The sequence below is a fragment of the Alligator sinensis genome, unplaced genomic scaffold (genome assembly GCF_000455745.1).
Source record: "Alligator sinensis unplaced genomic scaffold, ASM45574v1 scaffold1115_1, whole genome shotgun sequence".
Lineage (NCBI taxonomy): Eukaryota > Metazoa > Chordata > Crocodylia > Alligatoridae > Alligator > Alligator sinensis.
This window is the reverse complement of record NW_005842317.1, coordinates 495,804-522,217: the sequence shown is the minus strand read 5'-3', so window position 1 is coordinate 522,217 and position 26,414 is coordinate 495,804. Positions and strand designations below refer to the sequence as shown.

At 41.0% G+C, this 26,414-nt stretch overlaps 1 protein-coding gene across 1 annotated transcript in view; it reads left to right on the top strand.

Moving 5' to 3' along the window:
- Positions 1–26,414, top strand: part of UBR5 (ubiquitin protein ligase E3 component n-recognin 5) — a 140,873-nt gene that overhangs the window by 51,433 nt on the left and 63,026 nt on the right. The window contains exons 10-16 of the mRNA XM_025209929.1: positions 7,247–7,363; positions 7,449–7,559; positions 8,310–8,464; positions 11,526–11,643; positions 12,437–12,621; positions 17,128–17,237; positions 20,897–21,009. Of these exons, the coding sequence (XP_025065714.1) occupies positions 7,247–7,363; positions 7,449–7,559; positions 8,310–8,464; positions 11,526–11,643; positions 12,437–12,621; positions 17,128–17,237; positions 20,897–21,009 (909 nt within the window). The remainder of the gene's footprint in view (positions 1–7,246; positions 7,364–7,448; positions 7,560–8,309; positions 8,465–11,525; positions 11,644–12,436; positions 12,622–17,127; positions 17,238–20,896; positions 21,010–26,414) is intronic.

The window sequence follows — 26,414 nt, the reverse complement described above, 5'->3', positions numbered from 1 at the left end:
GTCTCTCTAGCTGCCTACCTGGAGCACTGACCCCATTTTCCTCCAGCTGCTGAAGCTGAGTTGCATAGATACTTGAGAGTCAGGAAAGTAATAGTTTTTTTCTAAATAAGTGCATCTTGATCTGACCGGTGCATGGGATTCTGACCTGGTATCTGAGCTAGTAACTCTAATCTCTTAAATCAGCAAAATCTGTGCTCTTGGTCCTCTTGCTGATCTGGCAGTAGAATGAAGGCTACCAAGCTCAGCTGGACAAAAAGGAATGTTTTTAATGGAGCGGAGCATGATTAATAGGAGTCGGAACTTGGGCTACCAGACTATCCTTCAGCTATCTGCTACAATGTACCCATGCTTTTCTGTGGAAGTGAAGTGTTCCCTTTCTGACATGGCCACCACCCCCGTTAATTTATTCAATTTCTTCCTTGAGCACTATTTTCTGATACTGATTTCATACAATAGATTGGTTGAGTCTACAATCTCTTCCTGGGACATCTTAGTTTTTATAGTGTTCATTGCCATAATATTTCAACATTTCTAGTTGAAAACCACTTAAGACTTAACACAGACTTCATGAACTGTTCTGCTCTTCTCAGATTCAGGGTGGCTTCTTTTGACTGATACCTCTCTCAAAAATATTTAAACAAATATACATACACATTTCAGCTTTCAGTTAAAGCAAGGAAACGTTATCAAAACAGGTTTTTTAGTATATTCCAGAGTGGCCAGAACTTAGATTATTTGCCTCTTGGTTCATTTTATAGCTCATCCTTCTTGTTTTGAGAATACTTTGTCTCTTCTCCATTATTTTCCCCTGGGATTTGTTAGCTGTATAGTCAAAGAGTATTCTGTTTGAGGATCTAGCTGCTAAACCTGTGTCCCAACCTACTGATAACCTTCAAAATCTAAAAAAAAAGTCCTTGAATAATAAACAAAAAACAGGCATACTTGGAGCCAGTGGAAGGGTGCATGGCACATAAGTGACTTATTGAATTGATTCATCCTACTGATGAGATCAGCAACTATGTTTTCATGTTGTTTCCATCTTCAGTCCTAGTAATAAGCTGTGGTGTAAACCACAATGACTATGATAAGCATATGGCTTAAAGTGGTTAGGTTGTCAGTTCGAGAAACAGGGGTTATCTCTTACAAGTCTGCCTGATAACTTAGTGATGAGTCCAGTAGAACCTGGGACTGTACATTACTTCTAAGTTCTTTTTTCCAGAGAGTAAAATCAATCTAGTTTCTTACTTTGAATTCCTATCCTGTTTGTTCCCAAAAGCTTCATATACAGTTGCGTGCAGTCACACAGCACATCAATAGCAAATATTTGCCATGGGCACCAAAATTGTTCTCCAGTCCAGATTGTCTGCATTGCAGGAGAAATCAAGTGGACTGCTTTCAATATTTAGCTTTGAGGAGTTAGGTTTACTACATCCTACTGAAGTGAAAAAAGAGAAATCTTGGCTGAGTTACGTAAGGCAGGTTAGGACTATAGTTTTAATTTGAATGTTGGAAGATATGCCATTTTTGATGCTGGCATTTATCAACATTAGTATAAGCCAATGTTGCTATTGCTCTATAGTCCGTGTTGATGGCAGCCATATCATAGCAAAACAGTTTTCCTGTATTTTGTTATTTTGTGAGCTTGTTACACTATGGACAGCAAGTGATGACAGGAAAACTGTTCAAATGTTCCCTTCCAGTCTTCACTATTTTGCTATCCTTTATATTTAATTAAAAGAGAATTTTGAACTGTTGGTAATTTCATATTTTCAAAAGCATAAATGCATTCTTGAGCATGTGCATCTTAAGATCTGAGCATATATGCTTAAGAAAATTTCACTTTTTCCAGCTGAAAATGTATGTAACCAAAGGAAAATCTTTTAATGAACAGAGAACATAAAAATACACCAACTTTTCCCAGAGTGTAGTTAATTCGTGTATACCTAGGTCTCTTAAGACAATAGACATGATTTTTTTTCACAGTTTGTACCATTCTGTGTTCAGAATGGCTTGTTAAATGAATATTTGATATTATTCCATGAGTTAACCATCCAGTAAAAGGAGGCAATGTATTGTTTTACAAAATTTGAAAGTCAAATCTATTAAACTATTTGTGATAAAAGCTAAAAATGGTGAATACATCTTATAAACCATGTTCACTATGACTTATTTGTGTTTTTTTTCCTTCCTCTTCCTCATCTTGTTGTGGGTAGGAAATGGCTGGTTATTTTAGTCCTTCAGCTGTTGCTCTTCATTGTAAACAGCCTAGATGCAGGTAGCATTTTTGACTTGACAGCTTTCCACTAACCAACAGCAAGTGTTCAATGAAGCTTTTGTAGTTAACTTTAATTCTTAAATGTTTTCAGTCTATTGGAAAATAGAAAGAAAACAAGAACTCTGAAAGTAAAATTGCCATTAGATAGGTGTGTTGGTAGCAAAACTGTACCTAGGACCTCTGTGGAATTCAGACCGGAAGGAAACATGGTCTTCAGCAGCATGTCTAAGATAACTGTCCACCATATAAAATGGTGGAGCCTAATTGCATTAGTTCATAAGATTAATAATTGAAAGATTGCACACTAAACTAGCTAAAGTATTTACTTACAAGCTGATTACTACACCAACCAGTATCAGAGTTAATTTAGCATGCAGCATCATAAAGGTGTATTGCAATAAGATTTAGCACATTGATTTTTAAACCTTCATCTTGCGCAGGTTAAAGTCAATATGACTTAAATAGTGAAAGAGTAGATAATTGTTGTTATTAATAAACCACAGGCTTCACCTTAATTTCAGAATTATTGAATAATTGTCTTAAGCATTCTTTAGACTTGTATACTTCAGTTTATGTGCAGTCATTTTAAAAAACAAACACTTAGAGGGAAAATTTTATACTTAAAATAACAAATATTGAAATTCTGGAAATATTAAAATTTAAGTTGCCTTGTATGAGTAACACATTTCTTAATTTTTAAAAGGCCTCCAGACAGTTCATTATAATAGTATAGAGCGAGCACATGTCTGTAATGAGTACATAAACTGTACCAGATATCAAAAAAGCTTTAATACAGGGATGAGAAACCAGGCTTTAAGAAGTTACTGTTGATCCTTAACTCTGCCTCCATTTTATACAACTTAAAAATGGGATTCTGGTTCCTAAAAGTAGTAGAGAGGATCTGGCCATATCTTCTAGTAAAAAAATGCATGGCAAAATGGTCTGGTCTGCTCTGCCTTGAAAATCTCCATGAGGGTCTTTTTACAGTACTGTAGCAAGGGATGTTACCAGCAGTGCACTGACATAGGGTGCCCTTGCACAGAAGGTGCAAAATCACATGGAAGTAGTATTGCATAGTGCCATATAGGGGGGTGCTCTGCATATGACCTGCACCAGGCACCAAGATGCAAGCTTGGCTACAGCTCTGGTCTTTTAGATATTTGTCACACAATGCAACACTACTGTAATTTTTTTTTTGTAGCCATATGCGCTATATTTGGATTATAGTGATGCCTGCAGGTCACAAGCAGATTTGGGGTCTCATTTGCTATGCACCTTATAAACATAGTACAGGTACTCCTCACTTAATGTCACCCCAGTTAACGTTGTTTCGTTATTATGTTGCTGATCTATTAGAGAACACGTTCATTTAAAGTCGCAGTGTTTGGTTACATTGTTGTTTGGCCACTGCCTGCTAGTGGGTAACTACTGTGACGTAATTGGATTCACTTAACATTGTTTTGCTTAAAGTCTCGTTTTTCAAGAACATAACTATGATGTTAAGTGAGGAGTAGCTGTATCATGGTTCCTGTCTCCGAAAGCTTAGTGTGAAAGGCTAAGACATGGAAGCATGCTGGAGTAAGGTTTGGGAGGGAGCGAGGGTGGTAAAAGGAAAGTACAGGTTGGGCATAATTCCTATTTAGCCATGGGAGTGGAAAAACCCAGAAAACACCTGTCACTTTTTGGTGGGGGTGGAGTTGCATGAAATTGAACCATTTCTTGGAGGCAGTTCAGCTGCCCAACCTGTCTGATTGCTAACTTGGCAGTCAATTTCATCAGCAGTCTGCCCAACTTATTGGCTCTCCTGCTGGGAAACCAGGCACCTGAAAGCCCACAGTACCCTGGTTCCTCAGGTGGTCAAGTTGCTGGGCTCCCAGGTGCTGTGCAGCACATTAGCTAGGCTCCCACAGACCCTGGAAGCATCGCTGTCAGTCTCTGTAGTAGCTGGGGCTTCCCATGCTCAGGGACTCCAGGCCCACAGACAGCCTCAGAATGACAGGCTTTCACAGAACAAAAATTGTTTTTGTTGTTTACTAAATCAGGGGGAAAAAATTACAGAACATTGAAATCCTTCCTGGAACGAACTGCTTTCTCTATATAACTGTACACTACAAGTGACTACAATGCATTAGCTACCTAGCTGTTTCTGATTTACTCTTTTTTTTTTTTTTTTTTTTTTACTATGCCTATTTTGCAGTATATTATTGTTGATAATGTTGTTTATATGCTACTTAGTAATTTTTTGTTCCCAAGTACCGTTTTAATACAAAAACACAGCCATGTTTTTTATTAATTTGTGTAAACAAGCCTTTTAACCAGTTAAAAACTAAATAAAACTGTCCAGTGCTTGAACTTCAAATGCATGTTCTAGCAAATATTTCTCTCAGCTCTATTAAAAAAGATGCATTCAGCAGAATCTCAAACATGAAGCTTATGTACAGTTGGAGGAAGCTAATCTTAAATCAACAGACTCTGTTGATATTAATACAAAGTCATCTTGGAATGGATATTTAAGCCCCTGTTTTAAAAGGACTAAGAAATGATTGCAGTTGGCATTGAGAGGACCAGTAATGTGAGAATTACCTAGTTCTTTAAGCTTTTGTTTCGCATGTGGGAAATTTAATGAAAAAAAACAAATGCAGGTATTGGTACATACAATATTTGTTATGTAGTATAGGCTTCTCATTCTACCTTACACTATATGGTTTCTGTGACCAGGATACGAGTGTATATAAATCCCTCATTGAATATACGTTGACAGTCTCTACACCTTTAAATGAGTTAAAATACTGTACTGGTTTTCCATTTAACTGAAATCTGGGATTAGATTGTATAATGTAGGGTCAGTATATAATACTAAACTGTTACTATTTTATGTATTTTATAGCTATTTATAACTGTTATAAAGAGAAATATTTTTTTAAGGCATAACGTCTGACCTACTTATTGTTTTGATTAGCTATTTTTCATTAAACAACTATTCTTTTGAGAGAGAGTTTTGACCTTTTCAATTTGCAAAATTCTTTCATATGGAGATGTTAGGCTTGATGCTTCCAAAACATTAAACCACCTCCTTAATGGGAGCTATTCTGAAAATTGATTCCCTGGTTGAGTGCTTTTGTTTATTAGAAACTCCCTTATTTTTTTGCCCTCAAAACCAACAAAAATGAACTCTCCCCCTGCTCCTCAAACACCTCTTATCCCCCAAATGACCCTATCTTGATTTATAGCTTCCTTTGTAAGATTTTAGTTTTAAGAAAATTAGTCTATTTTAAAGTTGAAAAAATATCCAGTGCTGAAAAGGCAGAGGCCTCTATCTAACAAAAAAAATTCTACTGCACACTGCATGAAATCTGAGGTATTAAAGCTCGGATCCTGTAGTTAGATCTTCACAGGGAGATTCCTGCAGGAATTTCCTTTCCAAGACTAGTAGGCTGTCAGTGCTTGTAGGGTTGAAGCCTGAAACTTTTTTCTAAATTGCTGAATTGTGTTTTCTTTTTATGTACTTTGGGATTTAAATGCTGAACTATTTTTAAAAAAAGGGTGAAGAGTTCTAGCTTAAAAATGGAACTTTTAACTTAATTTCTAAAAGAATTTCATATCAGTGCTTCTCTTGAATAAAGATGCTCCCCTTTACCAAAACAGTGAAGTTTTCTAACCCAAGACTTTCTTTTACGGACAGTCTGCAGACTTTTTACTGACAGACGCACTTTTTTTACTGAAACAAACTTTCACTAATGTTTTGGCTAATGTAAAGGCAACCCTGCTGCTAGACCCCACTTAGAAGGGTGGGGTTCAAATTTAGGAGTACAACACTAAGAATAGTTTATTTAAAAACAAAAAAAAAAATTCAGTTTGTAGCTTAAAAAAAAAAATAAAGTTCTTGGATTGACACATCTGCTTGACTGCAGCAGTTGTTTTGCACCATACTGCCTCCACCCCAGGAGTTCCTCACTCACTCCTCTGATGCCACCAACTGTATCCCACACCATACTGCTCTCTGCCCCCAATCCTATTGCCTTTGTTTCCCCCGCCTCCCTCCCCCTGTCTAGCACAGACCCTAAGGAAGCCAACCTGCAACCCAACCAGAGGTGGGGAAGGATCTACAACAGGGGTGGGTAATTTTGCCCGTCCCTGGTCTACAAAGTCCTCATAGAAAGCTTCCACCAGGGTGCTGTACTCCTTGGGCACCAGGTTCCTCTGCTGTGCTCTGTGTTTCATTCAAACTCTGACTTTCCAGCTTCTTTCTGAGAGGCTTCACAAGCAGCCAGAGCTTGATTGCTTTTAGAGATGGCTCAAATTTATTTACAGACTCTATGGCTCGGCATTTTTAGCCTGAATTTTTACTAGCTGTCCATAAATTTATAGGTAGTTGACAGTAGTGTGATGCACAAAAATGCACAATGTAAATGAGATTATATCATTGTTCCCTCCCTTTTTTAGCTATTGTTAATGATAACTTCCTAAAACTTACCATAAAAGATAAATAGTTATACAGAAGTTTTATAGAGGATGGATTTTTCCAAATTGAGTATTCTTTCCAGGCAAAGTTTAGGTTTTTAATATTTTAAATACCTTATTTTTGTAGTCTTTTTGTTTTAAAAAACAAAATGAAGCATTGTTACCTTCATTTTTTTGTAGCTGCTGAATTGATGTATTTTCTTATTTGAGTGTCAGTGAAGGACGGTGCTATTCCGCAACTTCAGAAAACAGCTTTTAGAAGTAAAACAGGACTTGCTTTTGAAGTCATGAGTACCTACAGGCACTTGATCCATTAGATAACTATCATTACTGAATTAAAATTTAATGACACTGAAATACAGGGCTGGTGAACTGATGTAGTTTCAGTAACTATTATTTGTAAGTTAATTTTTGCCTGCTTGACACTTGTACACTGTTAAAAATTTTATGTTACTTAAGGATTTATTTTATAGTATTGTCGTTTAAATGTTCATTTTCTTGCATTTGTAGGATGGAACAAAGTTTATATCTATTGGAGCTCTGTATTCTGAGCTTGTGGCAGTTAGCAACAAAGGAGAACTTTATCAGTGGAAGTGGAGTGAATCAGAACCTTACAGAAATGCACAGGTATTGTACATCTTTAAATCTGTCCTTAACATAATTCTTTTTATATGAAACTATAAAATACTAATGCCTTTTTATATATTCAAAGAATCCTTCACTACATCATCCACGAGCAATGTTTTTGGGATTAACCAATGAAAAGATAGTCCTCCTGTCTGCAAATAGTATCAGAGCAACTGTAGCAACAGAAAATAACAAGGTATGAGATTTTCCATTACTGTTGACATTTATGAATCAACCTTTTGGGTTTTTCACTTTACTTTTGATCTCAGTAGCGAATAGAGTCTGCAGCTGTGGAATGCATTTCATTATAAAGATAAAGATTGAATAATCTTTGTTTACTGATTTTACTTTTTCTATAAATATAAAACATAAAAATCAATTTTCAAGTCTGCAAGCAAGTTTAAAAACAAAAAAGAGTAATGCCACACTAAGGACTTTTATTATCCAGTGGGAGATTGTCCCACTCATTAAATTTTTTGAAACTGCTAAACTTCTGCTCCTTTGGAATCTGAAAGTAGTCTAAAAACTACCATAGCTGAAGACTAGAAAGAAGTCCACCATTCACATACCATTTGGAGCTACTGTAATAATAGTGTGGATTTTGAAACTCTTCTGTGATAAGATTGGTTAGCCAAAAGAAGTTTGTTTGAATAATAGTGGGTGAATGTAAAATGGTTTGGAGTTTAGTTTGGATAAATATTCAGATCTGTTAAAATGCTTGAACAGTTCTTTCAAACTTTTATAGTTCTAATCCTGGCCAGAAATTTAGAGACAATTATATGAATAGATCAAAACTTAGTTTTATTTCTGAAAATTGTGATATAAGTTAGATGAGGTGATATAGTCCCAAACTGATTTTACTGGTTTTGTCATCCTCAAAGTGCAGGTTGTATGTTTATATTCAGGAATTAATGCATGGCTGCTTTTTCAATCTCCCCTCTCTTAGGTCGCTACCTGGGTGGATGAAACTTTAAGCTCAGTAGCTTCTAAATTAGAACACACTGCCCAGACCTACTCTGAGTTACAAGGAGAACGGATAGTTTCGTTACACTGTTGTGCTCTTTATACATGCGCGCAACTAGAAAACAATTTGTACTGGTGGTAAGTGGTATAGGGTGCTGGATACATTCTGAATTTATTCCAAGTATGTTAGCCAACCATTTAGAATTAAGTTTTCTTACAATGGCCTTCATTTTAACACAGTGTGTCTCGTTTTTCTGTTTTGTAAACTAGAATAGGTTGAGGTTTAATTAGTATTCAAATACTACATTGAGTGCTGTAAAAAAAGCCTGGATAAGTGATTAAAGATTTAGGCTTGTGTTCCTAACAACTTTGTTAAAAACACCTCTGTGCTCCTCCCTACTCGAGCACTGTCATAGGAGTTGTGGACCATGGTTCCTTGGACCATGCTTATGAGAGGAGAGCATGTGTAGAATAGGTTGAGGTTTAATTAGTATTCAAATACTACATTGAGTGCTGTAAAAAAAGCCTGGATAAGTGATTAAAGATTTAGGCTTGTGTTCCTAACAACTTTGTTAAAAACACCTCTGTGCTCCTCCCTACTCGAGCACTGTCATAGGAGTTGTGGACCATGGTTCCTTGGACCATGCTTATGAGTGGAGAGCATGTGTACCCCCCCCCCCCTTTCCTGTCCCCCTCTCATAAAGACAAGGCCTTAAAGTCTGAAAATTTGGGCTAGTCCACAGTATAGACAGCTTCCAATACTTCCAGGAACTGATGACCTAGGAGAATATTTGCTGGTAGACAATTTATCGTGGGTACACTGTCCTTGTAGTTAAAGCTGATCTTGGTGTTGAACAGTGTTCAGAACTGCGCACATAAATTACATGATACTTAAAAATTCTAAAATATGGTTGTTATTACTCAAGTCTCTTGAACGGCAGTTCAATTTGCCTTGCTTTTTGCTAGGGTCGTAAGAATGTAGTATTTAAAACCTTTTTAAATGGTTTCAGTTGATTCTTTTGTTGACCTCTGTACAAAATGTCATTATGATCAGATAGATGTCTTGAAATCGGCCCGTTGCTATATCATGGCTGAATGGTTCAAGCCGCCTGAAGTTAATGTTGCTAGCCTTGCAAAACAGCAAGTACTAGTCTTTTCTCAGCATGTTTAGCAGAACTGTGAATTGAATTTGAGTCTTGGTTCCCTATTGTTTTCTGCTTCCTATATGGCCCGCATTTCCTTAAATATAAGTATGTGTTCCTCAGTACTATCAGTCAGTATAGAAGAGTAGGGAACAGCAAGTCATCACTTGTACACTGCTGCAGGTTCTTGAGGAAGAGTTGTATTTTTAATCATTATGGCCTCCATTTTTTTTGAGCAGAGACTGGATCAGCCTGCCTGCTGGGACTCCCTCAGGCCCCAGGGGAGGCGCACCCAGGCCTAGGGTCAGTGAGGATCTAGTCAGGGAACTTCTGGAGGGACTGGATGTATTTAAATCAGCTGGTCCTGACGATCTCCACCCCAGAGTGCTGAGGAAATTAGCAGAGGTCATTGCAGGACCCCTGGCATGGTCGTGGTGCTCTGGTGTGGTGCCAGAGGACTGGAAAAGGGCCAATGTGGTTCCCACTTTCAAAAAAGGGAGGAGGGAGGACCCAGGAAACTATAGGCCAGTTAGTCTTCCTTCGATCCTGGGGAAGCTTTTTGAGAGAACTATCCTGGCTCATGTCCATGAGGGGTCAGCAGGGGAGGATATGCTTAGGGGCAACCAACATGGGTTCATTAGAGGCAGGTCCTGTCAGACCAACCTGGTGGCCTTCTATGACCAGGTCACAAAATCCTTAGATGCAGGGGTAGCAGTGGACGTAGCCTTTCTGGATTTCAAGAAGGCCTTCGATACTGTCTCTCACCCCATTCTCAGTAAAAAACTAGGGAACACTGGTGTCGACACCTACACAGTCAAATGGGTCGCTAACTGGCTGGAGGGCTGCACCCAGAGACTGGTGGTAGACGGGTCCTATTCAACCTGGAGGGATGTGGCAGTGGGGTCCCCCAGGGCTCGGTCCTCGGACCCATGCTGTTCAACATCATCATCAGTGACTTGGACGAGGGGGTAAAGAGCATCCTGTTCAAATTTGCTGACAACACTAAGATGTGGGGGGATTTGGGTACACTAGCAGGGAGGAATAGGCTGCAATCAGACCTAGACAGGTTACAGGGGTGGGCGGATGAGGACAGAATGGGTTTCAACACTGACAAGTGCAAGGTGCTGCACCTGGGGAGGAAGATCCAGCAGCATACCTACAGGCTGGGGAACTCCCTTCTTGTCAGTGCAGAGGCAGAAAAGGATCTTGGAGTCATTATTGATGCCAAAATGAACATAGGCCGGCAATGTGAGGACGCGGTCAGGAAGGCCAACCATACCTTGTCATGCATCCACAGATGCATCACAAGCAGGGCCAAGGAGGTGATCCTCCCCCTCTATGCAACACTGGTCAGGCCGCAGTTGGAGTACTGCGTCCAGTTTTGGGCGCTGCACTTCAGGAGAGATGTGGACAACATGGAGAGGGTCCAGAGGAGGGCCACTTGCATGATAAGGGGCCAGCAGGGCAGGCCCTATGAGGAGAGGCTATGGTTCCTGAACCTGTTCAGCCTTCACAAGAGAAGGCTGAGGGGGGATCTAGTGGCCTGTTACAAACTAGTCAGAGGGGACCAGCAGGCAATGGGAGAGTCCCTGTTCCCCCGAGCACTACCAGGAGTGACTAGAAATAACAGTCACAAGCTGGCAGAGGGTAGATTCAGACTAGACATCAGGAGGCGCTACTTCACAGTATTTCATAGACATTAGGGCTGGAAGGGACCTTGGAAAATCATTGAGTCCAGCCCCCAGTAATTGCGGCTAGGATCTGGAATCAACTTCCAAGCGAAGTGGTGCTGGCTCCTACCCTGGGGGTCTTTAAGAGGAGGTTAGACAAACACCTTGCTGGGGTCATTTGACCCCAGTATTTCTTCCTGCTATGGCTGGGGGTTGGACTTGGTGATCTGCTCAGGTCCCTTCCGACCCTACCAACTATGAAACTATGGCAATTGTAGTTGTGAAAAGTTTTGTGGGGTTTTTTGGGGTTTTTTTTTTTTTAAGCTCTCTTTTATAGTTCTTTTAAAAACAAACAAACAAAAACCCCAATCAATTATTTTCCTCTAGGGGAGTAGTTCCTTTTAGCCAGAGGAAGAAGATGCTGGAAAAGGCCAGAGCAAAAAATAAAAAACCGAAGTCTAGTGCTGGTATCTCGTCAATGCCTAATATCACTGTTGGCACCCAGGTATGTGCAACCATTATATTGTGAACTATTCTGAGTATTATGGGAGGGAACACGGGTTGCTCAAAAAAAGACTTGATTTTTATGCCAAGACTGTTTATTCATGCAAGTGGTATTGCCTTATGGATGGATACAACTTCTATAGCTTATCTGTATAAGCTTATTTTTGTAAATATAGACAAATAAGCGCTACCAGAATAAATCTGAATTCACAGGAGGTGTTATCTCAATCTACTTTGTGAGGGTAGTGTGGTGACTTTGAAAAATTAGCATGCAGTGTATTGTGGACTCTGAAACTATATTCTCAGAGTACATTAGTTTAAAAGTCAGTCAGCATTAATCCTGCAGATGCTATGTTTTCTTTACTTGTATAAGAGTAAGTATTTGCTGGCTTGGGTCTAAGAGTAGCATAAGGACTTGGATGTTTTATGTGACTTACTGGTGTTAGGCAAAATAACAAAACAGACAGCTTCCTAGTCCTAAGCGACTAAAAGTTACAGTTGTACTTTTGTTGGGAATATTTTTTCTTTTAGCATTCATTTTGTGGCTGCCTCTTTACATTATTGTATTATCAGGCAGTTATAACCATACTGTAGCCATTTTGCCACTGGTAGCTGCCTCTTTCTTTCAGCAAAAATGCTTGGTATATCATGCTGTGCCTTCACTTCCTCACTTCCCTCAAGTTTTCCTTTTCTACTTGCTAAAGAGGAGGCACATTTTCAGGCTGATGTATGTTTTTTTCCTCACTTAATGCTTTATTTGATCTTACATAGAAATAACTAATTTTTGCCTGTAGGTGTGCTTAAGAAACAATCCTCTGTATCATGCTGGAGCAGTTGCTTTTTCAATTAGTGCTGGAATTCCTAAAGTAGGTGTATTAATGGAATCCGTCTGGAATATGAATGACAGTTGTCGGTTCCAGCTTCGATCACCAGAGAGCTTGAAAAACATGGAAAAAGCTAGTAAAACTACTGAGGCAAAGTAAGTGAATTAAAAAGATTTTTATATGCTTAAGAGGATGAATTTAATAGTTTGGAAAAGTATAGAGTGATGTGGACTAAAAAGTATCAGTTAACTGATAGTAGTGTCACTCATGAAAGTTTGTGCTGAGGTTCTCATGAAGTAGCAGTTAAACGCTAAAGAAATTAAAGTCTCCTCAGCTGCTGCAGCATGGTGCTCTATGAGTTCTTTGCTGACATCTTGGCTAGGAACAGGCATTACACAAACTGGTTTAAGTGGTTAGAAACTGGTTTACACCTGTAACAGAACTTCAGTGTACATAAACCAGTTTCAGAATGTCTGAAACCAGTTTAAGATAAACTTGGTTGAATGTAGTATGAGACTTGACTGATTTGGGTCAAACCAGTTTATGCAATGTCTGTCCCAGACCCCTTCCTGGTTTGAGTTAAACCAGAGTCCCCCAGCATTCTAGATGCTTTGTACCCCTGGACTGTGCTGTGTGCTCTGGTGCAGGGCTGGCCCCGCCCCTCTGCTCCCTAGCCAGAGCTCTGGCAGAGACTGCAGGCACAGCAGCTTCTGTCTGAACTCCCCTCGCCACTTGCTGCTCAAGCAGGGATCCTCCCCTCCCGTCTCCCATAAAACAGACCCCAGATATGTGGTATGCTAGCTAATGCTCAGAGGTGTGTGCGTGCGTCTCCATTTTCACTGGGACAGGACAAAGGCAAACACTACAGTGTCTGCTTAGGCCTTTTTGGAGGTAATCGACAGGTCAGCTGATAATGTCCCTCTATTCCTTCCTTGGAAAAAGCTGTTTAAGAAGAGCTTGAACTAATGAGAGGGACTTTTGTTTTCTTGATGGGCTGCTAAATGCTGTGTTACCAGTTTTCTGCTGGCCTTTGCCTGTCAGTTTTGCTGCAGACAGTATAAAGAAACAGGGAGAAGGAGATTGAAAAGCTTAGTATCATCAACAGATGTATGCAGTGCACACCGTCCCTTTGCGTCAAGCTTACTAGCTGAGGGCAGGGGTCTGGCAGCAAGTGGGGAAAAGCCTGGGACTGGAAGCAGGGTGGGGATTTAAACCACTCCTGAATCAGTGTCCCCTGCCAGGGCCTAGCCATGCCGCCGCCGCACTTCTAGTCTGAACCATTGTGGGCATGTGCCTGCATTTCCTCAGTCCAGAGGGAATGTTTATGTACTTGCAAAATGGTTTAACCTAGGCAGGTTAGTCTAACCTGCAAAGATGGAATCAATTCAGGCTCTGGCTTTTTGAATGTTTGTCCATAGCCCCTGATGGAAATTACCTGGGAAATAACTAGTGGGTAAAATGAACTATTTTAGAGGTAATAAATGGGTGACATTGAGTTATTGAATTAAATTGACGGTACATAAAATGGATAAGACTCAGGCTGTCCAGGTAGCCAAATTTAAAGGAGGAGCTACCAACCGTAGAGATTCGATTAGTCAGGCAGATGGGCTATTGTATTGCCATTTAAAAAAAACTTTAGTATTAAAATTTGCTATTAAAAAAAACCTGGGAAATATTGTAAACAGACTTCCATAGGGCAGATTGGGAGATTCCAGTCTTCTCTGGTACATTGTGTGAACTATCCCACTGACCTATGCAAAAGGAATAGGTGTTAGCATCCATGCAGTTGTAGTTGAGCTTTCCTCTAGACAAGCCCTATCAAAGGTGGTTGTGGACTATGATTAGGTAGACATCCATAATGATATATTGAAGAGTACCATTTATAGTCTGTGCCCATTTTTAGATAAAATTTGCCTCAGTTCCTGGAGAGGAAACAGTAACCCACTTATTTATTGGTCATTAGACAATTGTCACACTTTTCCTGTTCCTTGTTCACTTTTTCAGATGTTTTTAGTGACATGGTACTTGCTTCTGGTACCATACGATTTTTTTAGACTCTGCATACCTATGAAGCTGTGCTGTGGCACAGCCTCAGTGCATTTTACAGTAAAATTTTGTACTTGCTAAATTATGTAGAATTGATTTCCTCTCAGTTCTTGCTGGGATTTTTTGAGGAAAGTTGGCATCTAATAGGTAATTGAGTTAGCTTCAGGTTTGGCTAAACAATTTCCTAAAGTAAGTTTTAAAAAGGGCAGTGAATATGCAGCACTGTTATTCTTCCTAAAGTATGTACTTTTCATATGACACATTATTCTCTTACTTCATGATGGTCAGATTTAGTGATAACCATGGATCCTGGTTTTCTCTATTTAAAAAAAATCCTAAATTCTCTGATAAACCTCCCCTCTCCCTCATCCATGTTTTTCTGTGATTTTAAAATGAAATACGACTGCATAAACACTGTGTTCAACTAATACATGTATTATTGATAAGTTTACAATTTTAAAACAATTTAGAAGCCTATCAGTCAGTCTCTCAATCCATTATAACGAAATAAATTCTAAATACCTGCATATTTTGGCATTTGATTCTGGTTTTTATTACTGTGGAAAATCAAAGATTCCCCTGTCTCCTTCACTGACCCAGGATGTGTGGGTATAGCGGTGGCTGTCTTTCCCTGATATGCCGGTGCCCTGCCACAGTGCCCCCAGCTCTGCAGGTGCCCTTCACTCCAGCCCTGCTGCCCCCTGCCTTCAGGTCCCTGGTATAGGGAAGGTATGGGGGTGTAGGCACAGGTGGCATCCTGGTTGGGGCTGGTGAGGAGAGGAAGCTTGTGCCCCACCCAGATTTCTGCACCCACAACAGAGTGTGGGGCTACAGCTAGGCTGGACCAGCTCTGGGCAGGAGCCACCTCTACAGCCCAGGAGGTAGGATTCAGCATGGGAAAACTGTCAATAAACTAAATAAAAAAGCATTCCGGATGAGAGAATTTCCAGGATGGTGACTTTTTATGAATGACTGTTTCATAAAATATATGATTTAAGAATATATTTAATTTCTCAAATGGGAATGACACATTATTACTGGGGTGGACTGAAATTGCAGCATATCTGCATATACATTTAACAGATTGATGTATAGTAGGTTTCTGTAACATTGGCTATTTTTTAGCAAAGTTATAACACAATTTGAGAGAGAAATGCCCATTTATAACCCTATTTTGAGAGGCTATATAGTTGACCTGAGTGTGTTAAATACATCAATTATAAACCCTGAAAAATCTAGTACACGTGTCACCATATGTATAGCTATAGTTTCCATTTCACTGTTGGCTGAATATCATGCAGTTAGATTTATTATGTGGATGGTGCAGTAAATGCAGTTCTCTGTATGCTAGATCAAAGATTAGTAATAAGTATTTTTACTAAAGCATGCATACTAGCTACTCTTGCATTTTGTTAATGATTTGACATTATTACACAATAAATAGAGGGAGTAGGAAAACGGTACAAAAGAGGTGATTCCGTTTACAATGAGCATCTGGTTGATAAAATTATATTCAGACTAAAAGAGGGGAAAAATTGAATTGGCCAAATTTTGCCTGAGTATGAGAGGGGGTGGTGAAATCTGCAGTGTTTATTCAATTTGAATTAAACTTAAATTTACTTTTAAATCCTGTATTGCAAGTATATCATAGAAGTCTAGAGCTATGAAAGTTTACGCAGTAGAATTAACTGGTTGAAACTGTTATGCCTACTCCATCATTTTGTAGTGATAGTAAAACTATGCTTGGAAGACTTTAAAAAAAAAAAATCTTAATTAACCGGGAATTGCTCCATTTATGGAACTAATCACATTTGAAAGATCTGTTACATAGCTTTTCCATAGAGAGGGTTGCAGCCATCATCCATTATCTGAGTTGCAGATCCTTTTGTAAAATGAATTGTACCACCAGCCTCCCATAAATGCACATTTGGGGATGTGTTAAAAATTCTGAAATGTGAGATTTATGCTCTTCGCTGGAAAGTTGCTCAACCAGATCTTGAGTAGAGAACACGGTATTATTTGGATATTAGAGCAGTGGTTCTCAACCTCATTAGAGTCAAGGCACTCCTCTGAAAATGCCAGGTCTTAGTTTTTTTGATCTTTTTTTTATTTTTGACACCAGAAAAATAATTTAGCAATTATTCTGTTGCGAAGAACTTGGAAAAACCACAACGGGTCAAAATGTTTTTTGACATTGTGGATTCTTCTTTGAAATATCTGATTTTTATATCTTGAATCTTGTGTATGTGTTTGCACATGTAACAGTTCTAATGTCATGTGATATCCCACAGCACCCTTAAAAAAGGATTTCATGGTTACCTTGGCTGAGAATCTCTGCATGAGTTATCTGGTAGTTACGGTTATGGGATGGGTTGAAAAATAAAAGCATAGTTTTGTAATGGTTATGACTTCTGCTGTTCTACTCTAGGAATCCTCTCTTTAAAGTGTTTGCAAAAGAATTGTTTTTTTCAGTTGTGGCATAAATTACAAAATAAAACGCGCCACTTCTAATTTGGTAAAGCAAGCCCAAGGATACCCTTTAGCTAAACCAAGGAATAGGTGTCACATTTTACTGTTTCTTTTTCATAAATATAACTACATTTTTTAAATCTTAGGCCGGAAAGCAAACAGGAGCCAGTGAAAACTGAAATGGGCCCACCACCATCCCCAGCGTCTACTTGTAGTGATGCATCCTCAATTGCAAGCAGTGCATCAATGCCATATAGTAAGTTATAGAGACTACACAGTTGTTTAAGAATAATTGAATGTTAGATACTGCAGCAACACAAGATGTGTATCCAATATGTGGAAGTGTTATATCTATCTAGTATTGAAAATGTTTTTCACAAATCCATTAAAACAATAAATGGTGGAAGTAGATAGATGTCTCTTATGAGTAATAACTACAGAAGTCTTCGAAAAATATAGCTTTCTGATGAATTTATATGAATTCTACCTCTTCCCTATGAGCTGCAGTTCTCTTTAAAAAAAATCACAATAATCTTTCATCTGCTGATGGCAAGAGCTGAGCATTTCCAGTGTTAAATGGAAGCTTGGTTCTGGGTGTATCAGTAAATTTTAGCCCCAGTGGATGTTCTAGACTGATAGAAAGATGCATCACAAGCAGGTCCAAGGAGGTGATCCTCCCCCTCTACGCGACACTGGTCAGGCCACAGTTGGAGTACTGTGTCCAGTTCTGGGCGCTGCACTTCAAGAGGGATGCGGACAGCATCGAGAGGGTCCAGAGGAGGGCCACTTGCATGGTCGGGGGCAGCCAGGGCAGGCCCTACGAGGAGAGGTTATGGGACCTGAACCTGTTCAGCCTCCACAAGAGAAGACTGAGAGGGGATCTCGTGGCTGTCTATAAACTAATCGGGGGGGACCAGTGGGGAATGGGAGAGGCCCTGTTCCCCCAAGAGCTACCTGGAGTAACTAGGAATAACGGCCACAAGTTGAATGAGAGTAGGTTCAGGCTAGACATCAGGAGGTGCTACTTCACCGTCAGGGTGGCTAGGATCTAGAACCAACTTCCAAGGGAAGTGGTACTCACTCCTACCTTGGGGAACTTCAAAAGGAGGCTAGATAATCACCTAGCCAGAGTCATTTGACCCTGGAATTCTTTCCTGCCCATGGCAGGGGGGCAGACTTGATGATCTGCTCAGGTCCCTTCTGACCCTACCAACTATGAAACCATGATAGTTAATGCCTTTTTCACAAGATATGCATTTTGATAGGAAGCCTAGAGTTTAAAGCTTTATTGGCTTTTTCATTTATAAATTTGGATTCATGGTTAACGCATCTTAAAGTAATTTAGCTTGATTCTAGCCTTGAGGTGATTCGGTTTTAAAAAACTGACTAAACTCTATTCAGCCACTTCTGATTTATGCAAGAGTGTAGAAACATACTTTATGCCAAAATTAACAGAATTGTATGTATTTTGCACATATAGCTGAACTTGAAAACGGGCAAGCTTCCAGTTAGATTAGCATTTTACTGAGAACCTTCTCCCATGGATATGTGAATGTACACATGTGAATGTACGCAGGTCTAACCATTTAAAAGTTCAGCACTGTGTATGTATTGGAGAGCTATTTTTGTTGCCTGTTTCAACAGTTAATAGATGTTTAAGACGTAATGTACTAGATTAAAACTCAAGGGTGCAGATGGAAGTGCCAGTTTTTGCCCGATCTGGTCACAGAAAGCAGCCTGTAGCCGTGACTGAACACAAATACACAACTGTAGACAGCTTCAAAAATGGCCGATCTGGTCAAAATTTGAACCTTCATTGCATGAAGGGTCAGGTGAAGGCATTTTAAAACAGAATGTCTTCTGTAACTTGTGTTTTTGCTGCCTCCCAGCCTCGAGCTGTTTTTAGAATGGGAGGGGGAAAAGGGAACAGGGGGAACTTGTTTTTTTGGAGGCAAGTTGGCCCTTGTGGGGCTCCGTCCCCATTCCGATCTCTCAGGCCCCAGACCTGAAGAAGGTGGGGGTAGTGGAGCCCCCCAAAGCATGGGGCTCAGGATGGTTGCCCCGATTTGCTGCCGCCCTTCCCCCCCTCCCCTCCCCTGGGCATCCTATTCAGCCTTTGTCTCCTCCCCTCCCCCACCAGTTACAGGAATTCTTATTCTGATACTAAAACTATAAATTAGCCTAATTTTTGGCCTCAATGCTTACATTTGTACATGTACCTACAATTTGAGAACCATTAATTCATATTAACTTGACCATATTAAAGGCTTTTTTCCTTTTAATAATGTAGCTAAGCACCTGTTTTTAAAAACAGAGATTTCTACGATAACCTTGTTGCACTTCCAGGAACATTTTACAAACCCAGGTACAAAATCAGTTTTCCATCTTTGCTGTGGTAGCATTATCACCTATCAAAAATATTACTTATCCTAGGCTAGTAAAGAATTTCTTGCAGGGCTGTCATAAAATGGACTACATTTTTAACACAACTGAATAAAAGTTCTTGTACTAAAGTCAGAGTTTTTAGTTACTTTAGCACAATTATCTTAATATATTACAAGAACATTTTTTGTACATTAATACTCAATGTAATGTATGTATTAAACACGTGGCTAAGGAAGTTGTTGCTTTAATAGATATTTTTCTCTTTAGTCTTTCATAAAGCTAATGTTTATCTAGTTTTGTTGATCATAGAACAGATTTACTAGTTTGGTATTTTTAATACCAAACCCATCAAGTAGAATTGCTGATTATTATTAGTGAACTCTGATTTTAGGCAGTTTTAAAATCACACAGAGTGAACTTGCTTTGATATTCAATTTTAGTATTTAGACACATTTGCAGAGGTGCATAGTGCACTGTAAGATTTAATATTTCAAGTAGAGGTGCACTGATACATCAGTCCAATATTGGATTGGTACTGAGATAAAGAAAACTGGTTGTATCAGATATTGACCCTATTGGGCTGATAATTTGGCCAATAAATGCCTGTGCTGAGTGCAGCTGCAGCGCAGCACTCGGGCAGTGAGGAGCACAGCCAGCAGCATGGAGAGCTGCCTCCAGATGGTAAGTCAGGTGTAGTGGAAGGGGGCAGATCAACACCCCCTCCCTCCTCCCCCCCCCCGCAGTGAGGGAGGGGGCAGGGGCAGGCGCTGCCTGGGTGGGGGTGGGTGGAGCTGCAGCTTGGGTGGGCGGGGTGGAGGGAGGGAGCTCCTGCTGCTGCTTGCACCAGGGGAGGGCATGTGCCCTTGGATCTGCATGGGGTGGGGCAGGCTGTAGCCAGGGCTGTGCAGGGCTCTTCTTGGCAGGGGCTGGGCTTGGAGTGGGTGCCGGTGGCACTGGGAGAATGTTGCATTCACCCCAAATTTTGCTGCCACTCCACTCCCAGCGCTGCTGCCTTCAGCTGCCTGGGCTGCCGGTTCAATGTCCCACCTTCACTCGCGCTGGGAAGAGCTGAGTCTGCAGTTGGTGGTGGCAGCGCTGGGAGCAGAGTAGTGGTGAAATTTAGGGTGGTTGCAGCATCCTCCCAGTGCCGCTGTCGCGTACTCCGAGCCCAGCCCGTGCTGAGAAGAGCTCCAGGTGCAGCCTGCCCTGCCCTGTGCAGATATGGGGGACACGCCCTCCCGGGGTGCAAGCAGTGGCAGGAGCTGCTGCCTGCTCCCCCCCTCCCCCCCAATGACCCATGGCTCTGTCTCCCCCTCCTTCACTGCCTCGGGGGGGTGGAGGGGTGTTGATCTCCTCTCCCTTTCCACCACACTGGACTTAACAGCTGGAGGCAGCTGTATCAGAAATCAGATTGGTATTGGCTGATATGCCTTCTTAAGTATTGGCTGTTGGTATCGGCCCCAAAAATCTCTATCAGTGCACACCTAATTTCAAGCCTTAATTTTCTTGGTACGTACTCTTTTGTTTCAGAACGAAGACGGTCTACTCCTGCTCCAAAAGAAGAGGAGAAAGTGAACGAAGAACAGTGGTCTCTTAGGGAAGTTGTGTTTGTAGAAGACGTTAAGAATGTTCCTGTTGGCAAGGTTTGTTTTAAATTAATTCTGATTGTTTTCCTTTTTAACCTTTCCTAGGTGAGCTGACCTGGTCACCTGGTTGTCCTTTCAATATAAAGTGACTAACTGGAGTTTTTTTTTACTTGTTTCTTCTTGATATAGCTGTTATAGAAAAAGTAAAGCTTGAATCTGAAGATTTTGGGGGGGGGGCTTGAGTCATGCTTAGCAAGAAAGATGCAAAGACTTAACATTGCTCAAAGTCTTGCAGTATAAAGAATGATACTGTCATAGTCAATCCAGTAAAATCATGGTGGGCCAGAAAAAGCATTTTTTTTAAACTAAGGCCTGAACATTTGCTTAGGCAAATCTGTTGCTGAAATGAGATATTGAAAATTAAATTAAAATCAAAATGACAAGTTTCTGACTAGGAGTCAACTATATATTTGCTGGTGAATGGTAATAATTTTATTTAATGTTTTAGTAAATAGCTGTTGTCAGCATCAGGGCATTTCATCCTTTATTTAAAGAAACCAGGTCCCAGAGCTCCTGTCTGGTAGGCTTTGGGACAGGGTCAGGAACTCCAAAGGAGGAATATTCTCTGTTCTGTACTCCACTTTACCTTCTTCACTGCTTTGGTTCTGGCTTTATGAAACTGGTCAGGATGGACAAGTCAGCTGGGCAGGACTCTTCTGTGCTTTTCAAGCTTACAGGGAAAGTAGCACAATTTGCAATAAACTACAGGGAATTGGGCTACTTCCCACTCTAGTTAAGAAAAAAAACAACTTGTGCCTGCTAGGGAAGGACCCTGTGACCATAGATTCACAGATGTTAGGGTTGGAAGGGACCTCAACAGGTTATTGAGTCTGACCCCCAGCCCTGGGCAGGAAAGAGCGGTGGGGTCAGATAACCCCAGCCAGATGCCTATCCAGCCTTCTCTTAAAGAGACCACCAAATTGGGGAGAGCACCACCTCCCTTGGAAGCCCGTTCCAAATTTTGGCCACCCTTACTGTGAAGACGTTCTTCCTGACATCTAGCCTAAATCTGCTCTGTCAGTTTGTGACCATTGTTCCTTGTTACCCCAAGAGGTGCCCTGTTGAACAGAGCATCTGCAATCCCTTGCTGCATCCCCACAATGGATTTGTAGATGGCCACAAAATCACCTCTCAACCATCTCTTGCGGAGGCTGTGAAGAGGTCCAAGTCCCTCAGTCTCTCCTCGTAGGGCTTGTCCTGTAAGCCCCTAACCATACGAGTGGCCCTCCTCTGGACCCTCTCGAGTCTATCAACATCCTTCTTGAAGTACAGCACCCAAAACTGGACGCAGTACTCCAGCTGCGGTCTGACCAGTGCCACATAGAGGGGAAGTACAACCTCCTTGGATCTATTTGTCATGCATCTGCTAATGCATGATAAAGTGCAGTTAGCTTTGCTGATGATTTTGTCACACTGACAACTCATGTTCATCTTGGAGTCCGCTACGACGCTGAGATCTCTTTCCCCTTCTGTGCTGCTGAGAGGGTCACTTCCCAGCCAGTAGGTGTGCTGGATATTTTTGCTCCCTAGGTGCAGCACTCTGCATTTGTCCTTGTTGTACTGCATCCTATTGTGTACTGCCCGTTTTCTAACCTGTCCAGGTCTGCCTCTGTTCACCAGATCTTTCCGTACCCTCTGGAGTGTGCACTTCACCCCACAATTTAGTACAGTCTGCAAACTTGGACAGAGTACACTTCACGCCCACATCCAAGTCACTGATGAAGATATTGAAGAGTACAGGTCCAAGGACTGAACCCTGTGGGACCCCACTACCCACATCCTTCCAAGTCGATACCGACCCATCTACTACCACTCTCTGGGTGTGACTGCTAAGTCAATTTGCCACCCACTGGACCGTGTAAACATCTATGTCACAGCCTCTTAATTTATTTATGGGAATGGGATGAGATACCAGTTGGAGTTGACTAGGTTTTAGGTATTCACTTGTCTAGTACATCTTAAAATCTGGAGACCTAGGAAGTTGGACCCTCCAAGCATCTTTGAAGGAGGAGGATCCAGTGATGAATTTTCACTGTCTTCTCTGCTACAGAAGAATCTGAGCAGTTTAGTAGGCAACTGTCAATCCTCTGGTTCATGGTGTACACATAAGAGGTCTAGTCAGATGCCTGATGAATCTGTTTGTGGCTGACGGGCCCAATTCGAGAGCGACACAGCTTGTTACAAGTTTTACAGATCTATATGTTGTCTGAGTTGGAGTTCATGCTGCTTTTTTTCTTGCTTTGCTTCTATCCCCTGGATCAAAGCTGCTTCATGTTGTGCTGTAGCTAGTGCCAGTTGTTCCCTCCAGATTAGATAGGAGTCTGTGCACTTCTCCCAGGTTTCTACATTGATGTTGAATGACTTCATATAATTTTTGCCCACATCGTGGTACCACCATAGAGGGCAGCCCTGCTTTCTAGAGCCACTTAAACAGCTCTTAAAACCATTGCAGGGTGCCATTACAGTGTGTCATTACAGTCTAGTGAATAGGAAACTGGGCTGAGAGTCGAGAGAGGTTCTTTTTCTCTCTTTGCACTGACCTACTGTGGCTCTAGTCAAGCCAATTAATCTTTTTCCTCTTGCTGTCTTCTCTGTTTATATTGTAACTCATCAGGACAGGTGCAGTCTTGCTGTTTCTGTGATGGTGCTTCAGTTTTGGAGGACACCAGGAGATGTTACTGTACGGGAATCAGAAATGAAGTTTTATTGCATTTTTACAGACATTTTATTGTGTGTTTTAATTGGACTAGTATAGCCATCTTGTTGTGTCTCAAGTTGTTGAAATAGAAATGTCCACTAGTTGCTACTAGGAAGGACCCATCTGTCAGGACTACTAGGAGGAAATTTTTGCAGAAAAGCTTTATTCCTAAATTGGTATAAAAAACTATTGGGTGCTGTAATAATGTGAAAGGGTACTTCTAAAAATAAAACTATAAATAAACTATTTAAAAAATAAAAAGGAAAGCACCTTTTGATCACTTAAAGCAGGTTTTGGCAACCTACAGCCTGCAGAACTGTGGCTTTAGTGGCATTTGGTGACAGGGAGCCTGATACACTGAGGAACTAGTAAGAGCGGATTGGAATAGCAGGCTTTCACTGTTTTGCTGATTTCAAAAGAACCAAGGGTGATAACATTTTTTCTCATGTCCTTTAAGCGACCAATTTACTAATATTAGCCTCTGAATTTTCTGTTTTGGCTCTTGGAACCAGCTGTTAGATAAAGAGTAGGAAACTTGGGCTGGAGTTGTCTTATGTTCTTTGGCAACTTCAGTTCCTTTTGATCTAAGTTTTTCCATTAGCAGAGTCCAAGAGCTCCCCAAATAGCTTCAATCCACCAGACTTCACTTAGATTGGGTGAGATATCTGTATAGTCTTGGTTTCTAAAACAAAAGTTCCTTCTGGCTTTTATATTTTGGGTGAACACACAAATTGGAATGACTGTGACAAAGCTTGGTCTGCAGGTTGGATTATGTTATTTCTGTAGGTGCATTAAATTCTTAGCCTTGCTTGGATTTTGGAATATTTGCTTAGATAACCCCCTTAAAAAGTACTCTCACCTAACATGGTCTGCAAAAGGAACGTGGCAGGTATGCACCTCGTAGAATAACTACTCATGTCTGCCTGTAGTCTACAGAATGAAAATTCAGCCTTTTTCATAGTTTTACTTTGTTGTTCTAGGCATCTTAATTTATTGTTCCTTTATGCTTGATCTTTTGTACATATCTGCTAGGAAAGTGGAGGGTAAATCTGTACGTTGAGTGATTTGTGCAATAACTATCTGGGCTGAGCTGTCTATTGGTGAGTAGGTTAGAAGGTAAAAAATGCACTTTGGCGTTCATTAACCTTGCTAAGGCCTTTGACACCGTCAATTGTGAAGCCCTGTGGAAAGTACTGACCACATTTAATTACTCTGAAAAATGCATCAAGGTCCAGAGGCTTCTCAAAGATCGGATGAGTGAGACCATTCTTTGGAGCAGATCAGAGAGATTCATTTATCATCCAAACTGGGGTCAAGCAACATCACCCCAATTCTGTTCTCTGTTTTTTTAATGTCATCCTGGTCTTCATTTAATAACTGTTTCCTTTCTGGAATTGCCATTGAATACTGAACGGAGGAGTGCTTATCAACTTGGACATTTTCACTCAGACCAAAGTATTCAAAACAACCATCCTTGACCTTCACTATGCTGATGACTGTGCCATCCTTGTGCACACTGAGGAAAACCTCCAGACTACAGAAGCCTACTGAATTTAGAGTCTCTCTCAATATTGAGAAGACTAAAGTCCTCTATCAACCTGCTCCAGACCATAGATGTGATCCCACTCCTCAAATTACCATTCAGGGAAAGACTTTGGAGGTCTTTGAGCACTTCTCTTACTTTGCCTTCTACATCTCAGAGATGGTTAGAGATCATCTCAGATCTGGTGCACAAGTGCCTCCTTTGGAAAAGTTGCTTCAATGTGTTTTTATTAATCTCGATCTCTGGAAAGAAGGCTATAAGCAAGGGATCCTGATTTTCTCTGTTTTAAAACATCAAAATTCTCTGATAAAAATCCAAACTTCTGATTTAAAAACCCCCAAATCTTTCTTTTCTATGGTTAAAATGAAATGCCACTAATATGTGTGTGTGGGTAGGTATCAGCTGAACACAATGTTCTATTGATATATTTACAAATTTAAAGCAATTTGGAAGTCATCTAGTGCCTCAGACATAATAAAATAAATTTGAAAAGACTATATATTTTGGTGTTTGAGTGTTTGTGTGTTTTATTATCATGGAAAATCAGAGCTCCCAACCTGTAACAATGTGGCCCTGCTGGTATTCCTCACTTCTGACCTGCTGCCCCCAGGCCCCAGCCCCCCAGTGTTATGGGGCAGGGGGGTTGTGGACATAAGCGATGGGTTGGGGGGGCATGTGGGGACACGTGTCCTTCCCCCATCCCAGATTTCTGCATCCACAGTGGGGCATGGGGCTGCAGCCTGGCTGGACCAGTATTGGGTAGGAGCCCAGCAGGCAGGACCCATCGTGGGAGGGAGCTCTATACTGCCATAGCTGCCAAGGTAAATGTACCCTCTGCTCACCTGGCAGCAGCAGGGAGAGAGAATGTGCTGCCACTGGGAGCTCAGGACCAGCCACGCCAAAGTGAGGTGGTGTGGAGTTGTGCCCCCCCACCTCCTTGCTGCTGCCAGGCAGGCAGGGGGCGCCTCACCTGGGCAGCCATGGTGGTGCAATGCTTGTGGCTGTGACGGCACCAAGCTTCCCTGGTCCACTTCACCATCCTGCACCAGGTCCCAGTTGCTGGGCCATGGAGGTGGCTTCTGCTCAGTGCTAGTCTGGCCAGGCTTCAGCCCTGTGTCCCAGTGTGGACACAGAAATCTGGGGATACGTGACGACACCCCC